Below are 24,373 nucleotides of genomic sequence, written 5' to 3'. Positions count from 1 at the left end.
TACTTTTAGGGTAGCTAATAGAAGGATGATATCGTCCAACACTGTACAGAAAAAGTTTTATCAAGATGACAAGCACATATATCATCAGACAAGAAAGGAATTGTTTGTAATAATGTATTAGTGGGCAGTTGCTCTTTTGAGCTTGAACCGTATCCTTAGAAACTTTCATCAAAATCAGTCAACTCAGTGGATTGGAATGACATTTTACTATGTACATTTTCTCATTTTCTTGCACTTAATCTGTAGGCAAAAAGGGTCTAGCTCCTGTGCAACCTCACAAAAAAAGGCCTTGAAGAAATGTTTCAAGTTGCAAAAAACACGAATACAGGCATGTGAGCAATCAAATGGGCCAATTTTGCAGGCACCTACCACTAAACTGGAAATTACTGATAAGTATACAAATTTGCCACATCACTTCTTCCGTGGCAGATACTGAGCACAATAATTTCTGATACAGCACAGAAAAATATCTGCAATAAACTGTTTGTGCCCTGCCATTGAGGTGATGTGTTTTGATGCAATTTGGTATAGGATAGGGACACAGTTCGTCACAACAAATAATTCCCCTAATGTGCTCAGTCTCACTTCTTTTTTTGTCAAATCTCATTAAAAAGGAGACCATCCTGTCTACTGATGAGTTCCAGTCTACTTTCAACAATGATGTGGGTGGAAAACCTTGAAGTGAATGGACATACACCCATGTCTTTCCACATGAAACTGTGACAGCACAATTCTACTAAAATGCATCACTGATGCTTATGTTCAAACTTAAGATCAAAGACCAGATTACGTTCTTGCCACCCTGAGAACAGTTTTGCAAGAAGAATGGTATTTGGTTACTACTGAACACATGGTCAACTTAATTAGAAGTAGATACTAAATATAGTTATGTTTACCTGTATGGAGGCCCATTACATATCCAGCTCCAAAGCAATAATTACGAAGTAACTGGCATGCAAACAACATTGCAACTAAGGATATGCCCCACCAAAGGGGCTGCTTTTTATCCTCCACATATGCTAATATGAACTGCTGAACTACAGCCTGAAAGAAACAATGAGCTTGGAGTTAACAGCTTGAATTCAAAAATTATAGAATTTATTTAATTACTGCTGCTGCTACCACTACTACTACTAATAATAATAACAATAATAATAATAATAATACTGCAGGGTGATCATAGTCGTACTTTCGTTGCTTGATACGGCCCCATGAAAAATGAGTGATCATACGACAAAGAAACTTTTTTTGGAAATATCTGTAAGGACATGCGGAAGATAAATAAGGAATAAACCATCAAAAGAGAGACAATTTAACTTCCACATGAGAGGGTAACATCTGTTAACTGTGTCCCACGTTTACACTGCAGGTTACAAACGTTGCTCAGTGTGATGACAATCTGCATCTACAACAGGCTGGAACCACACTAGAGATTGCTGCATGAAACTACGGTGGACCATGGAATGTGTAACTTTCATGACACAGGTCTTTGACTGCTTTAAGATTGCACATTTTGTTCGGCATTCTCAGACATGGGGACAGTAACTTCAACAATTAGTGGCGCTCTCCCATGAGCAATTCCCAAATCGCCAGTTAATTCAAACTTCCGAATCACATTCTTCAACCCAGTGCAGATAGAGAACCTCTCCGCATTCCTTCAGTGCTTTGATACTTGTGAAGAGCAGCATCACTATAGCTGTTGTTTTGATGAAACAGCTTTACGAGTAGAGCTGAACTACAGCCTGCGCCCCTTGTCCAGATTGAAGTTGACTGTCAGCAATTGTAGTGCAAACTGAAACCCCACATCGCCATGCCAGTACTGGTGCCCAATGGCAAGTCATAACCCTAATACTACTAACAATGCAAATCCTGCTGTGCACAGTCTGAACATCATTCCTATATTGTTTGGTAGAAATAGGATAAATATTTTTCTGTCTATGCTGGCTCAAGTAGTGAAAGTTTAATTACAACCACCCTGTAATAATAATAATAATAATAATAATAATAATAATAATAAATTACCAAGAAAGGAAAGCAATTTTAAAGAAATCATGAATGTAAAAGTAGCAAGAAAAAGGGAATTTGATTCTGATCATTACCTGACTAAAATTAAACTGAAACTTCTCTCCAATAAAAACCAAGAGAGACAGCAAAAATTAATTAAATATAATACAGACAGGCTCAACATCACCAAAGAGGTAATTAAAAATTTTCAGGACGAAATTAAAGTAACTAAATCAGGGAAATAGTATGAAATATCGAAAGAAATCAACAGGGCAGCGAAAAATGTATTTGGAACAACTAAAATGAAGAAGAAAGTCTGGTGAAATGAAATCTGTGAAGAAGCAGAGTCTGAACACTTTAATGAATTTAGAATGCAAAGGAAAGAAACAGCAAGAATAATAAAGAGTGCTAAAAGATCTTTTGACAAATCACAACTTTTTGACATTAAAAACAACTTTGTAAAAAATAACTCCCGGATTTTCTATCAGATGTTTAAAAGTCATCTAAAGGGCTGCCAAGCTCCAAGTATTTGCTTCACAGATGAAAATCATAAAGTATGTCTAAGCGCCAGCCAGAATTGTGAAATACTAAGACAGTACTTTGAAAAATTGTTGAACTGTGAAGAACCAAACTGTAAGCTAGAAAAGCAACAAAGCCAGTGGAGAAGTCTCTATTACAGTTGAACTTATTAAATAGTCTCAACCAAAAATTATAACTAACCTTCAGCTAATGAAGGAAGAAATATGGGAAACTGAAAAGATACCACAAGACTGGAAAATGGCTCTCATCATCCCTCTCACAAGAAAGGTGATATGCAAAATGTAAAACTACAGAGATATATCTTTGTAGCCAGTGGGTTATAAAATATTTTCAACAATATAGCCATATGGGAGAATATCAGAATGGATTTAGAAAGGGCACATCTTGCTCAGAACAGATTTTCAATCTTAACTCCATAATTCGTCACAGATTTACAAACTCCAAAAATATCGTTGCAACATTTATAGTTTTTAAAAAGGCATTAGACTTGGTTGATAGGGAAGCAATAGATAAAGTGATCAGAGAATTTGGAATCAAATCTAAGTTACTAAAGCTTATTAATGAAATGCTCACAGACACCAAATCGAAAGTCAAGTTTCGCGGAGAAATATCGAATGCTTTCAACATAAAAACAGGTGTAAGGCAAGGTGATGGCCTGTCTCCAGCCCTCTTTAACTGCGTGCTAGAGAAAATAGTGGAAACAAAAACTAAAAGAAAAGATGCTACCACCAATCAGACTGGGAACTAAAGACAAAGGTACTGAAATTCACTGTTTAGCATTTGCGGATGATTTTTCCATTCTTTCTAAAAACCTAACAAATGCTGGAACACAAATCAATCTCTTAGAAGAAATAGCCAACAAAGCAAGTTTAAGAATATTTGTAGAAAAAAACAAAATTTATGACAAATATAAAAAATGCTCCGGAACCCCTAGCAACAGATATTGGCCAGATAATGAGGGTAAATAGATTTAAATATTTAGGAGAAATTATCCAATAAAAGGGCTTAGAAAAAATTGCTGTAGCAGAAAGAGAACATAAAATGGAGAGAGCTCATGGAATAACTAGGAATGTCTACATGAAAAGGTTTCTGTCTAAAAATTTGAAAATACAGCATTACAACACAGTAGTAAAACCAGAATGTCTTTATGCAAGTGAATGTTTAGTACTGAACTACAAATCAAATTACACAAACTTGAAGTCCTACAAAGAAAAATCACTGAAAAAATACTTGTGCCACCAAAAAATACAGAGGTATGGAAATTAAGAAACAATGAAGGAGTTCATCGCAACATAGAAAACATAAATGAAACACTACAAAAGAGGGGACTGCTATTTTTTGGACACTTATACAGAATGAACAGCAACAGGTTAACCAAACAATTTTTAAATATCTTTGGGACAAGAAGTCAATAACAGCCTGGAAAGAAACGACATAAGTGAAGAAGATGCAACAGAAAGAGAGATTTTCAAGAGGAAAGTGTTAAAAATGGAAGAATTCCTAGGCAAGAGGGAGAAGAAGACAGTGTCAAAATGGTCCGAGGAGAGAAAAAGGATACATAGTGAAAAGATGAAAGAATACTGGAGGAAAGAGAAAGAACAAAGAAGGAAGCATTGAAATTGGTGCGTGGTCCTTAGATGACCCAAACGAAGAAAGAAAGACGAATAATAGTTCTGTGAAAGTCTTTGAATCATTCTGCATTCATGCAAATAATAAAAGTAATTCGTGGCACTCACTATACTCTTTATTAATGTAATACAGTGACACGTAACAGTAGATGCATAAGTTATTTGGATAACGAAGTATGAAATGAAAATGGTGTTCATTAACAAACCATTAAATTGTTGTCATTTTCAGTCAATAAAGATACTGAAGAAGGAATTTTGTAAGAATATTCAGAACCAGTGAAATCATGTTAATGAATGTGGCATTTTCTACATGAGGTTGTATTTATTTACACTTCGCCTTCATCCCACAACTAGTTTCGGCTTTTGCAGGCATTATCCACCATGCGAGTGAATTGAAAAGCACACTACATTACCACAATAAAACAAAAACACAATGATGTTAGCACAAATTAATGGAATTACAGTTACCTATAAAAAGATGTCATACACATAAATATAGCAGTGTATTCGCATTACATGCTTCTGTTCATTTTGATTTGCAAATTTAACTGTTCTTTATGGTAATAATTCTTCCATTCACTTAGGTTCACACCATTATGTTCCTGTTTCATTCTGGTAACACAGGGTGCCATTTTTTGTATAGCTATGCGCTGGATTACGGTTTAAAAAGAATGAACTTTCATAACTGAAGAAGTAGTTTTAATAAATACAGCTTTAGTGGAAAAAAACACATTTGTTTAACAAATTTAAAGCTGTGGTATCCAGTATGCATAAGAAATCACATTATTTTTAAAACAGTCTGTGTGACAATGTTGGATCTGAAAACAACTACCCTCACCATTATAGGTGTTCACAATGACATGAACACAGGCACAGCTAATGGTTATTTGTTTCCACTCATTTTCAGTTCAATACACACATTTTCTGTGTTCAACTAGCCCAGGCACCTTAATAAATAGTATTTTTCTTCAATGACATGAATTACATGCTGTGACTGTGATGTTTATTATTGAGGAAGGATTTGCAGCAATCTGTCACTCTGTCACTACACAAGATACCAATTTGTTTTATTGTCCCTGGCTGTTTTGGGAAGTTTCACACCTATCTACGAAAGGAGTACATATAGTATCACCAAATTTGTAATATTACTGAACATCACGGAAAGAATATTGAACAAAAAAGAAAAATGTTATATATCAATAAATTTTGCAAAAGTTGATAATGAAAGAATCAACTGTAACTTCCATTTGCTGTTAGACATCACACAGGTTACTGTGCTTTAAAATCATGTTTATGAGACTCTGACCTGTGTTTGCATTGCACTGTATTCAGATATCAGTAGTAATGTTTATGAAAAGAAATAAGAAGGCATAATTATTGGAAAACATTATTATTAACAACACTAAATAAGCTCTATCAGTAAATGGATATAAGACATTTAAAATATTAATGGCTAATAAAATAAATTTAATAACCTGAATAAATCATTTCCCAACAAAATGTTGGAATTATGTAATACATTTATATCGAATATGAGAAAGTTCCAGAACATCGTTCTAGAATAAGTTATATCGAGTATGTTCGAGAGAATCGATTGTGGTGACAGCTATGTTTGTGTATATATGCGTGAGTGATGAGGCGCAATAGTTAGTCTTCGTGTGTCTCTTGTAAAGTGAACATATGTATATTTTAATAAAGTATTTTATAAGTAAAAGTGTGAACGTAATTCAAAACATGGTAGCAGAGCGTGGTTATTGAAAAGAAAAGTAGAAGTTAAATATTATATTGTGGCCGTCGCGTGTTATTCAGAAAGTTCGACATGGCTGATATAACTATTCCTGTATTTGATGGCGAGGACTATGGGAACTGGAAGCAGCGGATAATTATGTATCTAAAAATGAAGAAATGCCATACAGTGACTACGAGGGCAAAAGTGAGCTCAGACAACGAAACGTGGGATGAAGAGGACGTGAAGGCTATCAACTATATTTATGGTGCAATCACAAATAAGCAACTAGAATTCGTGAGTGACAGAGAAAGTGCTTTCGAGATCATGAAGAAATTTGATGAATTATATTCGAAAGAGTCTACAGCCCTTCAAATATTATGCAGAAACAAGTTGGACAAATTGAGGTTAAGTGATTACAGTGATATGGGGACATTTTTCAGTGCATTTGAAAAAACTGTAAATGAGCTGAAATCTGCAGGAGCTAAAGTAACGGAAAAGGAGAAGTTAAATTATATGCTGCGAACATTACCAGAGTCAATGAGCTATATTGGGGACTTAGTGGACGTCTTGAAGGAAGAGGACCAGACAGTTGAATACGTTAAAAGTAAGATTCAATTATTGAATGCAAAAACTGGAAATGAAGAGGTAAAATCAAATGCATTTCACACAGAAAGAAAATTGAATTTAAGAAATCAGGAGCAAGTATGTTATCGATGCGGCAAAGCAGGTCACTTCAAACGTGATTGTAACCAGGGAAGAACAAGTAACAGAGGCACATGGCATCGTGGAGTACATTTTCAAAGTAGCGACAGAGGTAATGGAAATATGCAGCGTGGAGGCTATAGCAATGTACAGCGTGGAAATTACGGCAACATTCAGCGTGGAGGTTATGGCAGCAGGCAACGTGGTCGAGGAGAGCAGCATGGTTTTAGCAGCGGTCGGCATCACAGCAAGCAAGGTTACCATCAGAGTGATCATGGTATGAGTAGTTTTATAACAGAGGTTAATTCTATGATAGGTCAAAATAGAACAGTAGAGTCAAGTAACAACAATCAAATTCAAATCAATTGGTTATTAGACAGTGGCTGTACTGATCATGTTATTAATAATGAGGAATATTTTTCTAAGAGTATAACTTTAAAACAACCTATAAATGTAAAAATTGCTGATGGAAAAATTTTGCAAGCTACTAAAGTTGGTAATGTAATTAGTAATTTTCCTGTCTATGATCAAATGGTTCCAATTAATATGCGAGATGTTTTCTTTGTAAAAGACATAGACAAAAACTTGATCAGTTATGCCAAAATTACAGATAATCACAAAATTGTATCGGTAGGGAATAATGCTAAAATTTTTGATAAAGCTAATGGATTGATTGCGATTGCATGGAAAGAGAGTCGGTTGTATAAAATGAGTAGTACTATTAATAAAGGAGAAGTTAATGTTAATGTTATGAGTAAAGACAATAATATGACAACAAAGGAAAAATGGCACCGCATTTTGGGACATGTTAATTTTAATTATCTAAATACTTTATGTAAACATCAATTGTTAGATGGGGTTCCTTCAGAACTAGAATCAGAATTTATGAAATGTAAAATCTGTATCGAAAACAAAATGCATAATGTTCCTTTTAAAAATAATAGAACCAAAGCAAAAGAAATCTTAGAAATTGTTCACACAGATCTAAATGGGCCTCACTCAACTACTGGAATGCATGGGGAAAGATATTTTCTTTCTTTAATTGATGATTACAGTAAGGCAGCTCGTGTTTACACCATAAAATCTAAAGATCAAGTATACAATTGTTTTGTAGAGTATATTAATGAAGTTGAGAATCTCACTGGGAAAACTGTTAAAAAGATAAGATGTGACAATGGGAAGGAATATTTAAATGAAAATGTCTATGAATTTGTGAGACAAAAAGGAATTGTATTGAATGCTTGTCCACCTTATGTGCATGAGCTTAATGGTACTGCTGAAAGGTATAACAGATCCATCATGGACATGTCTCGGTGTCTGCTAGCCGAAGCGCGAGTAGACACGAGATTTTGGCCTGAAGTGGTTTGTGCAGCAGCGTACCTCAAAAACAGAACTTTAGCTAACACCATTGACAAGAAAACTCCTTAGGAGATATTACTGGGGAAAAGACCTAATGTTAATCATTTGAAGTTGTAAGAGTACCTGAGCAACTGAGGAAGTCGAAATGGGATAGGAAAGCCGATTTGGGGGTTTTAATGGGTTATTGTGAAGTAGGCTACAGAGTGCTAATAAATAATAAGATAGTTGTTGCTCGACATGTGGACATTGTTGAAAGTGGTGTTAAATGTATTGGGTTTAAAGATTATGATTCAGTAAGTGAATATTCTAGTGATTCTGAACACGAAAGTATAGAAAATGAAACTGAACTAATAGAAAAACAGAGGGAAATTGAGAAAAATGAAAAGCTTTCTGATAATCATGAACCAGAGAAAGTACTTGAGTTGAGGAGATCATCTAGAGAAAGAAAACCAAAAATATTAAATGATTATGTTTACAGCAATTTTATTTATGTAAACTTTTGCCGTGCAAATAGTCCGGAAAGCTTTGAGGAGGCGATTAACAGCGCCGAATCAAATTATTGGGAAAAAGCGATGAATAAGGAAATTGATTGTTTGAACAAAAACAAAACATGGGAATTAGTAGATAAACCAGTTGATAAAGAAGCCATTGATGTAAAGTGGGTTTTCACAAAGAAATCAGAAAGTGTTTACAAAGCAAGATTAGTTGTCAGGGGGTTTCAACAAAAAGAAGTCGTTGAGGATATTTATTCTCCAGTAACCAATATGCAAACATTAAAGATTTTGTTTTCATACTGTTGTCAAGAAGGTTTGGTTATAGAACAAATGGACGTAGAGACTGCGTTTCTAAATTGTAAAGTTTTATCTGAAGTTTATGTAAAGCAGCCAAGAGGATATGATGATGGTACGGATAGAGTCTGTAAATTGTATAAAGCATTGTATGGTTTGCGAGAAAGCTCACGAGCTTGGTACAATTGTCTTGACGAGATTTTAAGAAGTTTAGGTTTTAAAAGGAGTAAATATGATTATTGTCTTTATGTATTGCGAGATGGAGATGTCTTGATTTATTTGATTATTTTTGTCGACGATTTGCTCATTTGCTGTGTGAGAAAAGAAAAAATTGTTAAGATTAAGAACTTACTGTCAAAACGATTTAATATGAAAGATTTAGATGAGGTAAAAAGATATCTTGGCATCGATATTAATTATGATTGTGAAACAAGAGTTATGAGTTTGAGTCAAGAAAAATATATTGGTTCGTTAGCTGTGAAATATAAAATTGAAGATTCGATCTTGTACAAAACTCCAATAGAAGTAAATTTGAAGTTAGAACCAGCGTATGAAGATTGTAATGACGTTAGATATAGAAACTTGATAGGTGCACTCTTGTACGTAAGTTCGGGTACTAGACCAGATATTAGCTATAGTGTGAATTACTTAAGCAGATTCCAAAGTTGTTACAGTAGTACTCATTTTAAATATGCTTTGAGAATTTTGAAATATTTATATTTAACTAAAGATTTGAAATTAAACTATTGTAGGAATGAAAGTGCTGAGATATTAGATTGTTTTGTGGATTCAGATTGGGCAGGTGATAGTGTGGATAGAAAGTCAACTTCTGGTTATGTAATTAGATTATTTGGTAATGTTGTATTTTGGAAGTCAAGAAAACAAGCGAGTGTTACAAAGGCTTCAACTTTCGCAGAATATGTAGCATTGTCTGAAGCTGTAAGCGAGGTGAAACTTGTACATGATATTTTAGACATTTTTAATGTTAAATTTGAAAAACCTATTGTCATATATGAAGATAATTCAGGAGCATTAAATATAGCGAAGTTTGGTAATTTTACAAAGAATTCAAAATACATAGAAGTGCATTACCATTTTGTGAATGAGTATTATTTACAGGGACTCATTGATATTGTTAAAGTAGATTCAAATGAAAATGTTGCAGATATATTCACAAAGTCGTTATGTAAAGAAAAATTCATTAAAATTAGGAATATGTTAAACATCGCGATATAAATGTAAGGAGGTGTGTTGGAATTATGTAATACATTTATATCGGATATGAGAAAGTTCCAGAACATCGTTCTAGAATAAGTTATATCGAGTATGTTCGAGAAGTATCGATTGTGGTGACAGCTATGTTTGTGTATATATGCGTGAGTGATGAGGCGCAATAGTTAGTCTTCGTGTGTCTCTTGTAAAGTGAACATATGTATATTTTAATAAAGTATTTTATAAGTGAAAGTGTGAACGTAATTCAAAACACAAAATAAGCATGTTATCAGTAATTTAATGTATGGTATACTATTTGTAACAGGCCCAAAAATCAGGTACAGTAACAGATATCACAAGCACCAGACATAGGGCAGGCAAAATGCTGGTATTTACTGTCTAACAGCTTGCCTCTCCAACCATATGGGAGAGACCCAGAGTGATAGAAATATTACTTTCATGGCATATACAATGGAACTTCAATTTTACGTTCTCTGATTTTATGTTTTTCGCGAATTCTACACTATAAATTCATAGCCCCTGATTTTACATTTCTTTCTAGTAACCTTTACCTTGATTCTACATTCTTGCTTGACTTCATCAAATTATCTTCCTACTGACATTTTATGTGACTGAACGAGTTATAAGTGGGACAAAAAACAGATAGTTCAAATTCATAGCCCCTGATTTTACATTTCTTTCTATTAACCTTTACCTAGATTCTACATTCTTGCTTAACTTCATCAAATTATCTTCCTATTGACATTTTATGTGACTGAACGAGTTATAAGTGGGACAAAAAACAGATAGTTCACACAGTGGCGTACATAGGCAATACATGATGAAGGCACTCTGCCGTCACCTTTTCTTATGCCACTTATAACTCAGTCTTGTCTTTTTGCACGTATTTCCAATGTACCGTCTTCAGCAACAAGATTGATCATCAACCTTTTAAATTCAAACACTGAGTCCCAAAGCATATGCTCAGTCAGAATCAAGGGAATGGCCCTTTCCAGCTAGTGAGCTCTTATCTGCAAGTCAGTTGTTAACGTCACCCAACAACCAGTGCAAGCACCACACCACACTAACAGACATAGTAAGTTTACAGACCTTTGCCTATGGAACATTGAAAATTCCTGAAGTACTGGATTATAAAGTATAAACAGGCACAGAAGCTATAAGTCAAGATCAGTGTGAGAATTTAATTCTCCTCCTCCTAGGTAGCAATTTTACTAACACTCATAACATCAAATAACGTAACCAAATCACAAATCCATAAACAAACAAGAAAGAAGTTTCAAAATTTTACATCATATAATAGAAGTATTAGGTGAAAAAGTGGATTTTGCCACTAGTAATACTGTAGGGTATGTAACTGAAAGGACTATCACTTTTGTTAATGATGTACACAGTAATTACCAACACAATACTGCCACAAATTATAACTTAACACCTGCAGTTTTGAGGGTTCTTTCATTTTATGTTCACCTTGAAAATAGCAAAAATTTATAGCCGACATGGTGACAAACTGAAAACTGTGAAATACAGTGAAAAATGATAGAGTACAAGATCTCAGATGTTTGCAAAATCTTGGATGTTTGTTTTCCACCTGCAGCCAATAGCTTTATAGGACTTGACATCACAGTAATGCAGTGGCTCCTAACATATAAAGTGATAAACAACAAGCTTACTTGGGGGCTTGTTCCAAAGCACAGCTGATGTGACCGGTGTATAGCAAATGCAATGATCGCAGCTTCCGCTTAGGTTCAATTTATATAGTTATATCTCGTAAGCCCTTCACTATCATGCGTTAATTTTACTTAAAGTAGTTCCGCTCGGAGTCTGTTAACAGAATCCAGATTGTATTGTGCCTCTGCCGACTGCAGCCAATGTACACTACTTCACTTACTACGTGCACAACCATAATTAATAGGATATGTTCAGTGAACAGTCGAACAGTGCCTTTTCATCTTTGTTGCAGTCCTCAACAGTGTTTAATGCATTATGATGGCAGATAGAATTTTTACAAATGTAACACACAGCTGGGACAGAAAACAGTGAAATCACAGCAGGCTTAACTTTATTTCATATTCATTGGTACCACTTGTAAAGAAAAACTCGTGCGTGTATACGTACTTTCACAAAACCTGCTGTGTTTACACCACAGCAGATTGAAGTGCACGTAGCGTGTGTTGCCAAAAAGCTCCATTTCATTCGCTCAGCACAATGAACAGGGAAAAGTTTACAAGCAAGACACTACAGGTTACTGCACTCACATCACCAGAGTATGCTGCATTGTCATTTGCTACTGGAGGAAAACACACACACCCCCACGTTAGACTGCGGCACCTTTCACCATACTTCACAGTTTTTTATTTAATGCACCACGTTTTGCTTTTTTTCTGGGTGACCAAAAAAGGAAAGACCTCTCAAAAATGCATGTTTTCTGATGTACAATTTACGGCTGTAGCATGTTAGAGAATAGCTCGATTACCCTGTACCCAGATACCAATTTCAATTTTTTGACGAGTTTTTACTTTCTGTTACACATCTGTGATTTTTCACAAACTGATGAAATTCCAGGATGTATATGTGGACAAGGATTTCCCAGTTAAAATATACTTTCCTCTGGGTGAAAACACACTTTTTCCATGTTAAGTGACAGTATACTTTCCCTTGGAACTGTAAAACATATCTACCATTTGAATGGTAATGGTTTTATTCGCCAGCATAGACCTTCCTGGGAAAATGAAACTCAGGGGAAAAAGACTAGTTTTGGAAAGATCTTTGATGTGCAACAATGTGTACGCTGCATATTTTCATACTACAAAAGTATAAATTTGAATTCCACCAAACAACGCATGTTACTTTCCGAAGCATTGAAATCGAGGTTGCGATGCGCTTTTGTAAGTCAGTCATAGTTCATGTCACGTGATCTTGCCAGCTGATGACAGCAGATATTCAGAGCATAAGACATGTGATGTAGTCAGACAATAGCAGTATCACTGTTAAGTAATGTGAACACACAAACTGCAGAAGTTAATGGTTTAAATTAATATACATAGAGTTGCTACAAGAAAAGTAAAGCTTTCACATACAGTATTGGTCTCTAAGATTAATAAGCTGCAGCAGAAGCTAAGCTTTCACATATAATGTTGATTTTTTTTGCACGTTTTACACTTTAAGACATACCACACAAATGTGCCATTAAAATTTTTAATAATGGAACAAATGTGTGATCTTCTGGGCTCAATATTTCTACTAAATGGCTCGCCATCAAAGAGTTGATTTATAAATGAGAGTCAAATGCTCTGTGATTTAAGAAATTCATCATACATTCTCGCACATAGTTCATCTTGCGGAAAAGGAAATTTACTGTGAAAATTACACTTTTCAAACCACCATTCGCAATATTTTCCTGCTACCTGTTAGAAATGGTTCGTTTCAGCAGTTACCAGAGAGTGCCTGATAACAGGCGTCACCGCCCTCGCATAGCTACGATGACGTAGGAAGCCCATATGTTCATACTTGTAAACCATTAAAATATCTTCATTCTTGCATTATGTCATAAAAGAAACAAGACATCAGAGGATACTCCCAGAGCATTGGAATTTTGTGAACCATACTAAAATTCATAATTTGACTTATAGTACTCATTCATATGTCCAGATTCCCAATGAAGTAGGCCTCGACCTGATATTAAGATTTTCAGTGCGGTTTTTGGGATGCAAATTTTCTTTGAGTACCAGTATTGTATTATCTCATGTTTGGTTCTTTATTACGACATAATGCCATACGTGCTAGAAGATGAAAATGTGCACTTGAAACGCAGCGAACAGTTGAAACTAGCCAACAGCGTGAAGTTAAAAACTTTGTTTCAAATAAATTGACTGCCTCCGCGGGAAATATTAATAAAAGCCACATTTCTTCAGCAAACCGATAAAAGTAACTTTATTGTTCTGCAAGGCGATTAATGCTCGACTGTCAGAAAGGTGGAAATAAAATAAAATCTGAAACTAATAATGTATTTTATCCTTCTGTAATTATGTGAATGTATTTTATTTCACTTGATAGCTCCAGGCCACATTAACCCGTTTTGTTTCATTTTATGTGAGAGCAGTAAACGAAGAGGAAACAGAAAATATCACTAAATGTAAACACAGGTCAGGTGGAGATTACCCACCTCCCCACTATAACTCAGACTGCTTTGCACATCAGCCCCGGATCTACGATTTTTTCGAACCGGGGCAATACTAGATAGTGGCACGGCCCCTCTCCCCTCCCCCACCCCATCCCTCGAGAATTTGAGATAGGAAGTCAAAAATGAAAAAGAATCAACTTTTCAAAAATACATTCATTTTGTAACTGCACATCCTTCTGAAGATGTCTGATACTTAAAACATATATGTTTGAGGATGTAATACATGTTATTTGTTTTTTAAAAGAAAAAACACAACTTGCAGTTATTACTGGATGGGATTATTTGTAACTGGAAGAACAAGAACTCTTCAGAAAATATGCACTCTTTATTGCCTATTAGCTAATAACCTACTGTTTTGTGTCATAAAATTAAATATAGGATACATAAAAGGTCCTAGCATTTTTTTTCTCTCTCTAATCTTGCTACAGCTTCGCATGGTGTGCTTTCCTTCCTGCAAAAGAATCTATTACCTCATCGAAGTTCGTCAAACTTTTGCTACAGGAAAAATCGAAATACTGCTATCTCATACCGAAAAAGCTGTTAATACAAATAGCACTCAAGACTGGTATGGTTTCTCGATGTTATTACGTCTATTTTGTCACAAATGGTCATTTTTATAACACGAGATAATATAATTCACGAAGTACCAATATCGTATGCCTATTAGACCTACTACAAGCAAAAATCCTTTTGTTTGTTTCACATTTCATTCATACGCTCCAGTTCCTCATGCATGAGATTGAAAAGTAGTAATACGAAATTTTTACATAAATTTGGAATCTTCATATTCTTCTATGATTTGTGTGATGTTCCTGTTTCTTCTCCTTCCATGTTTGTACAAACAATCATGTCATCACTAATTCTGTAACTATTCCTGCCGTTGTCAAAATTTATTCTCTGATTAACTTCACTAACCCTGCCAGAATCACGGGTTTAACTATCCCATTATTAGTCTCTGGTTAGGCGTTATTAGATGTTTGTACAATGTTTTTTCTGTGCTACTCCCAGAATAGAACTTAAGCGGCTGCTGACCAGGAACTGTGCAATGGACCCTTGCTAGTGTAGCAATCTGACCAAAAATTTTCTGTCGAGATTTCATTTCCTTGCATACACCAAGAAGATAACACGTAATCTTTCTTACCTGTTATCACTGGTAGTCATTTATTTCCACTCTGGTAGTCTGAATCTATGGATTTCACTAGTAATTATAAAAACGCTGGTCATTCGCAAACTAAGTCAACCACATAAACAAACAGCGATTGGCATTCATCTGTTCGGCTTTACTCCACTCAGCTCATATAGCCCCATCCTCTTTTCTCTGCATGAAAGTTTATTTCTAGATTGACGAGGATTACTGTGGCAGAGACATCATGTACACCATGCACTCATTCAAAAGACAACTTATGCGTCGTTCAGTAGTGAACTTAGAATGTGTTCAAAAATCAACAGCAATGCATTTCAAAATCATTTGAATAATCGATAGACCAACACACACCGGATTGCTACACACTTTGCTTTTTTCCTCTCAAGAATATGAATCACCCCACCCCCTCCCTCCCTCCACACCCCTGAAATTGCCGCCCAGGTCAGATACCCCGATTTGTCCCGCCCCTAGATCCCGGCCTGCTGCGCATGAATCTGGTAGCTTGGGCGCGCCAGTAAAATTTTTTCGGGTAGCATCTGGCTGCTTGTTGCTACTGCTTAGACAACCAACAGCCGCATTTTTATAGCCAGGAGCAGGAGAAGGCACCAACCATACGCGAATCAACTGCAGATGTGCATGAGCCGACTCTTAACTGCTCAAACGAATCTAATGTAAACAGTTGTGGCGTCACGCTCATTGGAGGTAATTTGTTGTTATGAAGCATTGCATAGTCTACCTCAAAGCCTTTTTTGCTGTTGGCACACACTTGTATGAGCACTGTGTTTTGTTATTGTATGTGGTGCATTTCCTTTGCAATTTAAGTTTTATTTTCTTCTTTTTCTCTCATTCATGTTTTATTCCTGCAGTATCATTCTTCAGTAGTGGGATATAGTAACATCCTTTGTTAGGGCATCAGTTCTTACCAGTCAAAATTACTGAAAACTAAAACAATGAGTAATTCCCAAAATTCTAAAAAATTTCCAGGTTTCTTCCAGTTTTGTCCCAGATGAAAAAATTCCCAGGTTTTTCTCAGATCTCCTGGTTGTCCCGGATAGTTAACACCCTGAATTCATTACCACAAATTATTGTTTAAACATTGTACATTTAATTTCCTTTACTTATACAAATTTATACAATGTATTGGTGAGGGTTATGATTTTTAATCACATATGTTTTTGCTCATATTTGGGGGGTTTGAACATTTTCTTTGATTCTGCATTTTCCTCAATTTTGCAATTTTTAAGTCTAGACCTTACGAAAATGTGAAATAGAGGTTTCACTGTTGTTCCACTTCTGACTGCTGTTGAGTCCAGGGATCATGGCAAACAATTCACATGGGACAGTTGTTAGAACTCTACAGGAAATAAATACCTGGCCCGGCAGACAGATTGGCACTTCATACCTTGTTTCTGTAATTTCCATATGACCCCTCTTTCTAGACTTGTACATTTAACTTGCGTGACTGTGTGATGCTTTTTGAGTTCATACTGGCATTGTTCATTGGTAATCACTCAAAATACTTGCTTGCCATCATAAAATTCACTACCTGCTGCATTTTTAGCCATTGTTGTCGGGTTGATTTTGGTTTCCACAAGTCACATGGTTTTTGGCAGCGACCTATCTTGCCTATTTCAGTCCACAATAAAACCACTGAACGATTCGTGTTATCAAGGACACAAAGTTTATTGTATTGTGTTTACTGAATTATTGCTGCAACAGGAACAAGCAAAGCACTTTCAGAGACCATTTGAGATATACCAGAAAAAAAAAACTGGGTGACCTGCTAAAGTGGGTAGCAGAGTGGCATAATGTTCTACCAATGTCATCAACACTGCTGAAGCCATATGTCAGTGTTGTCAGCATTTATGTTTCCACTATTTGACGATTCAAAGAAAAATGTGAATACATGTAAAGTTTCTGCTATTTTGTAAAACTAACAGTGTTCAGTCTGCTTTAATAGTGTCTTGCATAGTTTGTTTCCACTCTGTTAAATGGTAACTGTAGACATTAATGTTAAAACTTCTTCACATTTGAATAGCTGCTGTATCGCAGATAGTTCCTGAAGTCTGCAGTGACACTTGCAAAGCAGTTCTAGGATTTTGGTAAAGTATGAACGAGAAAGATTAAAGTGTGATTAATGAAATATGAGTACATGTACAACCTCTACTCAAGCTACTTGACAAAGTCTAGCATAAAGATTTTTATCTACTTGGTTATTACATCAAAAAAGTCTAAAATAACAATGATATATCAGCTATGTAATTACAGCTAAAATGAACACAAGGAACGAGAATGATCAGGTCTTTTGTATATTTTTAATTTTAATCAGCTTAATAGATACATTCTTGTACTAAATACAAAGCTTGTACTTATTCGCTCTGTTGCCACTTGATGGGAGATCTAACGAATCTCTCTCTTTTCTGACATCCCCAGTTTGTTGACTGTTTTGACAATTTTCTATCAATCCTATTTCTTTTTGTTCAGCATTTCTGCCATGCATCTTACGAACACCTATGATATCTACACTCTGCTATTAGAAATATTACGTTCTCTTCTCACCACTACATTACCCTTGCCACTTATTTCAAATACCGAAGTTCATTCACAAAACAGCAAATGAATGCCATTTGCACTGCCGGCATCAGAGTGCAGAAGGCACAGACCTCCTTTAATGGCTTGCTGGAAGACCAACAATCAGCAGAATAGGAAACAGCTGCGGCTAATCTGAACCTTGACATGACCGAATGGTGTTCACTCTCACTCAGCAGCTCTTCACACCAGAGAATTTAGTTGCTGATGCTCATATGCTCTGGTGGAAACCACGCTTAATCCTTTACTGAATGCTGCACAGAAACACTACCCCCCCCCCCCTCCACACACACACACACACACACACACACACACACACACAAAGAGAAACCTTCCATCGTCACTTGTAAGGCAACATTCTTGAAGCTAAAAAACGCTTATGGTCTACTCCCTGTTCTGCAACATTTATACCAGGAAAACATTTAGTCCTGGTGACAGTTGCTTTGCAGTTGATGAAGGCACTGTTCTGTCACACGTCCCCAGATGGCAGAGGACAACTAAGTAAATACATATCTAAAACACTAATAGAGGAACAAGTGATTTACAGCCAATTTACGGTATCAAAATTTTCCACCTTTACTTGTACTGAACTAAATTCGGTCTGATCATGGACACCACATCATTAATTTCGCTTTTTCACCCTCAAGTGAACTTGTCAGATGAAGTCAGTCCAACAGTAACAGCAACAGGCACTTTGCTTCAGCAATTTCTAAGTTCAATAAGCAAGGGGGATTACGGTTCCAGCCTGATGACAACATTAAGCAACATCCACACGAAGCACATGGTATTGCAATGGGAAAATCCAAGAAAAGAGATTCAGTGCAGCATGGTGTGCCTGGCACGGAGAGAAAACCCCATCACTCTGCACACCACCAAGCAACAAGTTCACAAAGAGTCAGTATATCATTCTATTTGGACAGAGTTTCTTGCTACCGAGTCAGAAGCGGATGATAGTACTGAAAGGAGCACGAGGTATGTAAATTAATATACATTCTATTTCTAAGTCAGTTTTGTGTGGAATCATCAGAAAACATAGAAGTTAATAGACCTGCACTGAGAACAAATGGAATTGTGGAATCCAAAATATAATGATTACTACATAAAAAAATTAAAAATATATGGCATATATCAAACTCCTGAATACAATCCTGTTCAATAGAATTCTGAAGCACTGGCCCACCAATCACCTCTGACCCCTTCAGCTGTACATTCTCCACATCTGGTAGCCCTGTTGCCCCTTGAGTACAAGGGAGGGAGGGAGGGAGCTGATTATTTCTGTAACACACCACCATAGTGTTCGTTACTATTCAAATTAACACACATTACAGGCCTATATACATATGTTTATCTATCAAATGCAATCAACGAAGTTGTTTCAACAGTATCTGACCTCCTCCTGTCACTAACAATTAAACTGTAAGTTGAGAATAAACTCGCTGCACCCGCACTGTTGGCAGGCACCCAAACTGCGGATGAAGGCAGCTCACCCAAATTCGTCATATTTAAGATTTTAACAGAGCAGAAGTTTCACTGTATCAGGCTTATATATATATATATATATATATATATATATATATAGGGAAACATTCCACGTGGGAAAAATATATCTAAAAACAAAGATGATGTGACTTACCGAACGAAAGCGCTGGCAGGTCGATACACACACAAACAAACACAAACACACACACACACACACACACACACAAAATTCAAGCTTTCGCAACAAACTGTTGCCTCATCAGGAAAGAGGGAAGGAGAGGGAAAGACGAAAGGATGTGGGTATTAGGGGAGAGGGTAAGGAGTCATTCCAATCCCGGGAGCGGAAAGACTTACCTTAGGGGGAAAAAAGGACGGGTATACACTCGCACACACACACATATCCATCCACACATATACAGACACAAGCAGACATCTCACAAGCAGACATATTTAAAGACAAAGTCTTTGTCTTTAAATATGTCTGCTTGTGAGATGTCTGCTTGTGTCTGTATATGTGTGGATGGATGTGTGTGTGTGTGTGTGTGTGTGTGTGTGCGCGAGTGTATACCCGTCCTTTTTTCCCCCTAAGGTAAGTCTTTCCGCTCCCGGGATTGGAATGACTCCTTACCCTCTCCCCTAATACCCACATCCTTTCGTCTTTCCCTCTCCTTCCCTCTTTCCTGATGAGGCAACAGTTTGTTGCGAAAGCTTGAATTTTTTGTGTGTGTTTGTGTTTGTTTGTGTGTCTATCGACCTGCCAGCGCTTTCGTTCGGTAAGTCACATCATCTTTGTGTGTGTATATATATATATATATATTTTTCTTTTGTTTCCTTTACTGCTTGCTCAATATACAGATTGAATAACATCGGGGAAAGGCTACAACCCTGTCTCACTCCCTTCCCAACCACTGCTTCCCTTTATGTCCCTCGACTCTTATAATTGCCATCTGGTTTCTGTACAAATTGTAAATAGTCTTTCGCTCCCTGTATTTTACCTCTGCCACCTTTAGAATTTGAAAGAGAGTATTCCAGTCAACATTGTCAAAAGCTTTCTCTATGTCTACAAATGCTGGAAACGTAGGTTTGCCTTTCCTTAATCTTTCTTCTAAAATGGTTCAAATGGCTCTGAGCACTATGGGACTCAACTGCTGTGGTCATTAGTCCCCTAGAACTTAGAACTACTTAAACGTAACTAACCTAAGGACATCACACACATCCATGCCCGAGGCAGGATTCGAACCTGCGACCGTAGCAGTCGCACGGTTCCGGACTGCGCGCCTAGAACCATGAGACCACCGCGGCCGGCCTTTCTTCTAAGATAAGTCGTAAGGTCAGTATTGCCTCACGTGTTCCAACATTTCTACGGAATCCAAACTGATCTTCCCCAAGGTCGGCTTCTACCACTTTTTCCATTCGCCTGTAAAGAATTCACGTTATTATTTTGCAGCTGTGACTTATTAAACTGATAGTTCAGTAATTTTCACATCTGTCAACACCTGCTTTCTTTGGGATTGGAATTATTACATTCTTCTTGAAGTCTGAGGGTATTTCGCCTGTTTCATACATCTTGCTCACCAGATGGTAGAGTTTTGTCAGGACTGGCTCTCCCAAGGCCGTCAGTAGTTCCAATGGAATGTTGTCTACTCCGGGGGCCTTGTTTCGACTCAGGTCTTTCAGTGCTCTGTCGAACTCTTCACGCAGTATCGTATCTCCCATTTCATCTTCATCTACATCCTCTTCCATTTCCATAATATTGTCCTCAAGTACATCGCCCTTGTATAGACCCTCTATATACTCCTTCCACCTTTCTGCTTCCCCTTCCTTGTTTAGAACTGGGTTTCCATCTGAGCTCTTGATATTCATACAAGTGGCTCTCTTTTCTCCAAAGGTCTCTTTAATTTTCCTATAGGCAGTATCTATCTTACCCATAGTCAGATAAGCCTCTACATCCTCACATTTGTCATCTAGCCATCCCTGCTTAGCCATTTTGCACTTCCTGTCGATCTCATTTTTGAGACGTTTGTATTCCTTTTTGCCTGATTCATTTACTACATTTTTATATTTTCTCCTTTCATCAATTAAATTCAATATTTCTTCTGTTACCCAAGGATTTCTACTAGCCCGCGTCTTTTTACCTACTTGACCCTCTGCTGCCTTCACTACTTCATCCCTCAGAGCTACCCATTCTTCTTCTACTGTATTTCTTTCCCACATTCCTGTCAATTGTTCCCTTGTGCTATCTCTGAAAGTCTGTACAACCTCTGGTTTAGTCAGTTTAACCAGGTCCCATCTCCTTAAATTCCCACCTTTTTGCAGTTTCTTCAGTTTTAATCTACAGTTCATAACCAATAGATTGTGGTCAGAGTCCACATCTGCCCCTGGAAATGTCTTACAATTTAAAACCTGGTTCCTAAATCTCTGTCTTACCATTATATAATCTATCTGGTACCTTCTAGTATTTCTAGGATTCTTCCATGTATACAACCTTCTTTTATGATTCTTGAACCAAGTGTCAGCTATGATTAAGTTATGCTCTGTGCAAAATTCTACCAGACGGCTTCCTCTTTCATTTCTTACCCCCAATCCATATTCACCTACTATGTTTCCTTCTCTCCCTTTTCCCACTCTCGAATTCCAGTCAACCATGACTATTAAATTTTTGTCTCCCTTCACTACCTGAATAATTTCGTTATTTCATTATACATTTCATTAATTTCTTCATCATCTGCAGAGCTAGTTGGCATATAAACTTGTACTACTGTGGTAGGAGTGGGCTTCGTATCTATCTTGGCCATGATAATGCGTTCACTTTGCTGTTTGTAGTAGCTTACCCGCACTCCTATTTTTTTTATTCATTATTAAACCTACTCCTGCATTACCCCTATTTGATTTTGTATTTATAACCCTGTATTCACCTGACCAAAAGTCTTGTTCCACCTGCCACCAAGCTTCACTAATTCCCATTACATCTAACTTTAACCTATCCATTTCCCTTTTTAAATTTTCTAACCTACCTGCCCGATTAAGGGATCTGACATTCCACGCTCCAATCCGTAGACCACCAGTTTTCTTTCTCCTGATAACAATGTCCTCTTGAGTAGTTCCCGCCCGGAGATCCGAATGGGGGACTATTTTACCTCCGGAATATTTTACCCAAGAGGATGCCATCATCATTTAATCATACAGTAAAGCTTCATGCCCTCGGGAAAAAATTTACTGCTGTAGTTTCCCCTTGCTTTCAGCCGTTCACAGTACCAGCACAGCAAGGCCGTTTTGGTTAGTGTTACAAGGCCAGATCAGTCAATCATCCAGACTGTTGCCCCTGCAACTACTGAAAAGGCTGCTGCCCCTCTTCAGGAACCACACATTTGTCTGGCCTCTCAACAGATACCGCTCCGTTGTGGTTGCACCTACAGTACGGCCATCTGTATTGCTGAGGCACGCAAGCCTCCCCACCTACGGCAAGGTCCATGGTTTATCACTTGAAAAATAGCATAAAAGACTGAATCCTGGATCATAATTAAATAAAAAACAATACAGTAAAATGAAGAACTTGCCAATATTTTTGTAAAAAAAATATTAACTGTGTCTTCTGTTGTGTCTTTATACAGGGTGGTCCATTGATAGTGACATTCCGCCAGTGCAGACGGTATTTGATTCGTGATACATTACCCATGTTAAAATGGACTGTTTACCAATCGCGGAAAAGGTCAATATCGTGTGCTATGTATGCTGCTCGGTATCCTGGACGACATCATCCAAGCATCCAGACCGTTCCGTTTGCCGGATAGTTACGTCATTTAAGGAAACAACAACCTGCAACAAACGAGGATGCCCAAGTAGGTGTTTTAGCTGCTGTCGCGGCTAATCCGCACATCAGTAGCAGACAAATTGCGCGAGAATCGAGAATCTCAAAAACGTTGGGTGTGGAGAATGCTACATCAACATCGATTGCACCAGTACCATATTCTTATGCACCAGGAATTGCATGGCGACGACTTTGAATGTCGTGTACAGTTCTGCCACTGGGCACTAGAGAAATTACAAGACAATGACAGATTTTTTGCACACATTCTATTTAGCAACGAAGTGTCATTCACCAACAGCGGTAACGTAAACCGGCATAATATGCACTATTGGGCAACGGAAAATCCTCGATGGCTGCAAAAAATGGAACATCAGCGACCTTGGCGGGTTAATGTATGTTGCATTATTATGGGAGGAAGGATAATTGGCCCCCATTTTATCGATGCCAATCTAAATGGTGCAGTGTATGCTGATTTCCTACGTAATGTTCTACCGATGTTACTACAAGATGGCGATGTACTTCCAACATGATGAATGTCCGGCAGATAGCTCGCGTGCGGTTGAAGCGGCACTGAATAGCGTATTTCATGACTGATGGATTGGTCATCAAAGCACCATACCATGGCCTGCACGTTCACTGGATCTGACGTCCCCGGATTTCTTTCTGTGGGGAAAGTTGAAGGATATTTGCTATCGTGATCCACCAACAATGCCTGACAACATGCGTCAGCGCATTGTCAATGCATGCGTGAACATTACGGAAGGCGAACTACTCGCTGTTGAGAGGAATGTTGTTACACGTATTGCCAAATGCATTGAGGTTGACGGACATCATTTTGAGCATTTATTACATTAATGTGCTATTTACAGGTAATCACGCTGTAACAGCATGCGTTCTCAGAAATGATTAGTTCATAAAGGTACACGTATCACACTGGAACACCTGAAATAAAATGTTCAAACATACCTATGTTCCGTATTTCAATTTAAAAAACCTGCCTGTTACCAACTGTTCGTCTAAAATTGTGAGCCATATACTTGTGACTATTACAGCGCCATCTATCACAAAGCAAAAAAAGTGGTCCAACTAAAACATTCATATTTCTTTATGTACCACACGAATATGTAATAAAAAATGTGGGTTCCTGTTTTTAAAAAGATGCAGTTGATATTCGTTTGTATGGCAGCGCC

The 24,373-nt window shown here is 37.1% G+C and overlaps 1 protein-coding gene across 2 annotated transcripts in view; it reads right to left on the bottom strand.

The window, feature by feature from the left end:
- Positions 1-24,373, bottom strand: part of LOC126248684 (ATP-binding cassette sub-family C member 5-like) — a 288,000-nt gene that overhangs the window by 204,002 nt on the left and 59,625 nt on the right. For both annotated transcript variants that reach the window (XM_049949958.1, XM_049949966.1), the window contains one exon: positions 897-1,044. In XM_049949958.1, coding sequence (XP_049805915.1) covers positions 897-1,044 — 148 coding nt within the window. The remainder of the gene's footprint in view (positions 1-896; positions 1,045-24,373) is intronic.

Source organism: Schistocerca nitens, chromosome 1, assembly GCF_023898315.1.
Source record: "Schistocerca nitens isolate TAMUIC-IGC-003100 chromosome 1, iqSchNite1.1, whole genome shotgun sequence".
NCBI classification, from domain to species: Eukaryota; Metazoa; Arthropoda; class Insecta; order Orthoptera; family Acrididae; genus Schistocerca; species Schistocerca nitens.
This window is presented reverse-complemented; position numbering and strand designations above follow the sequence as displayed.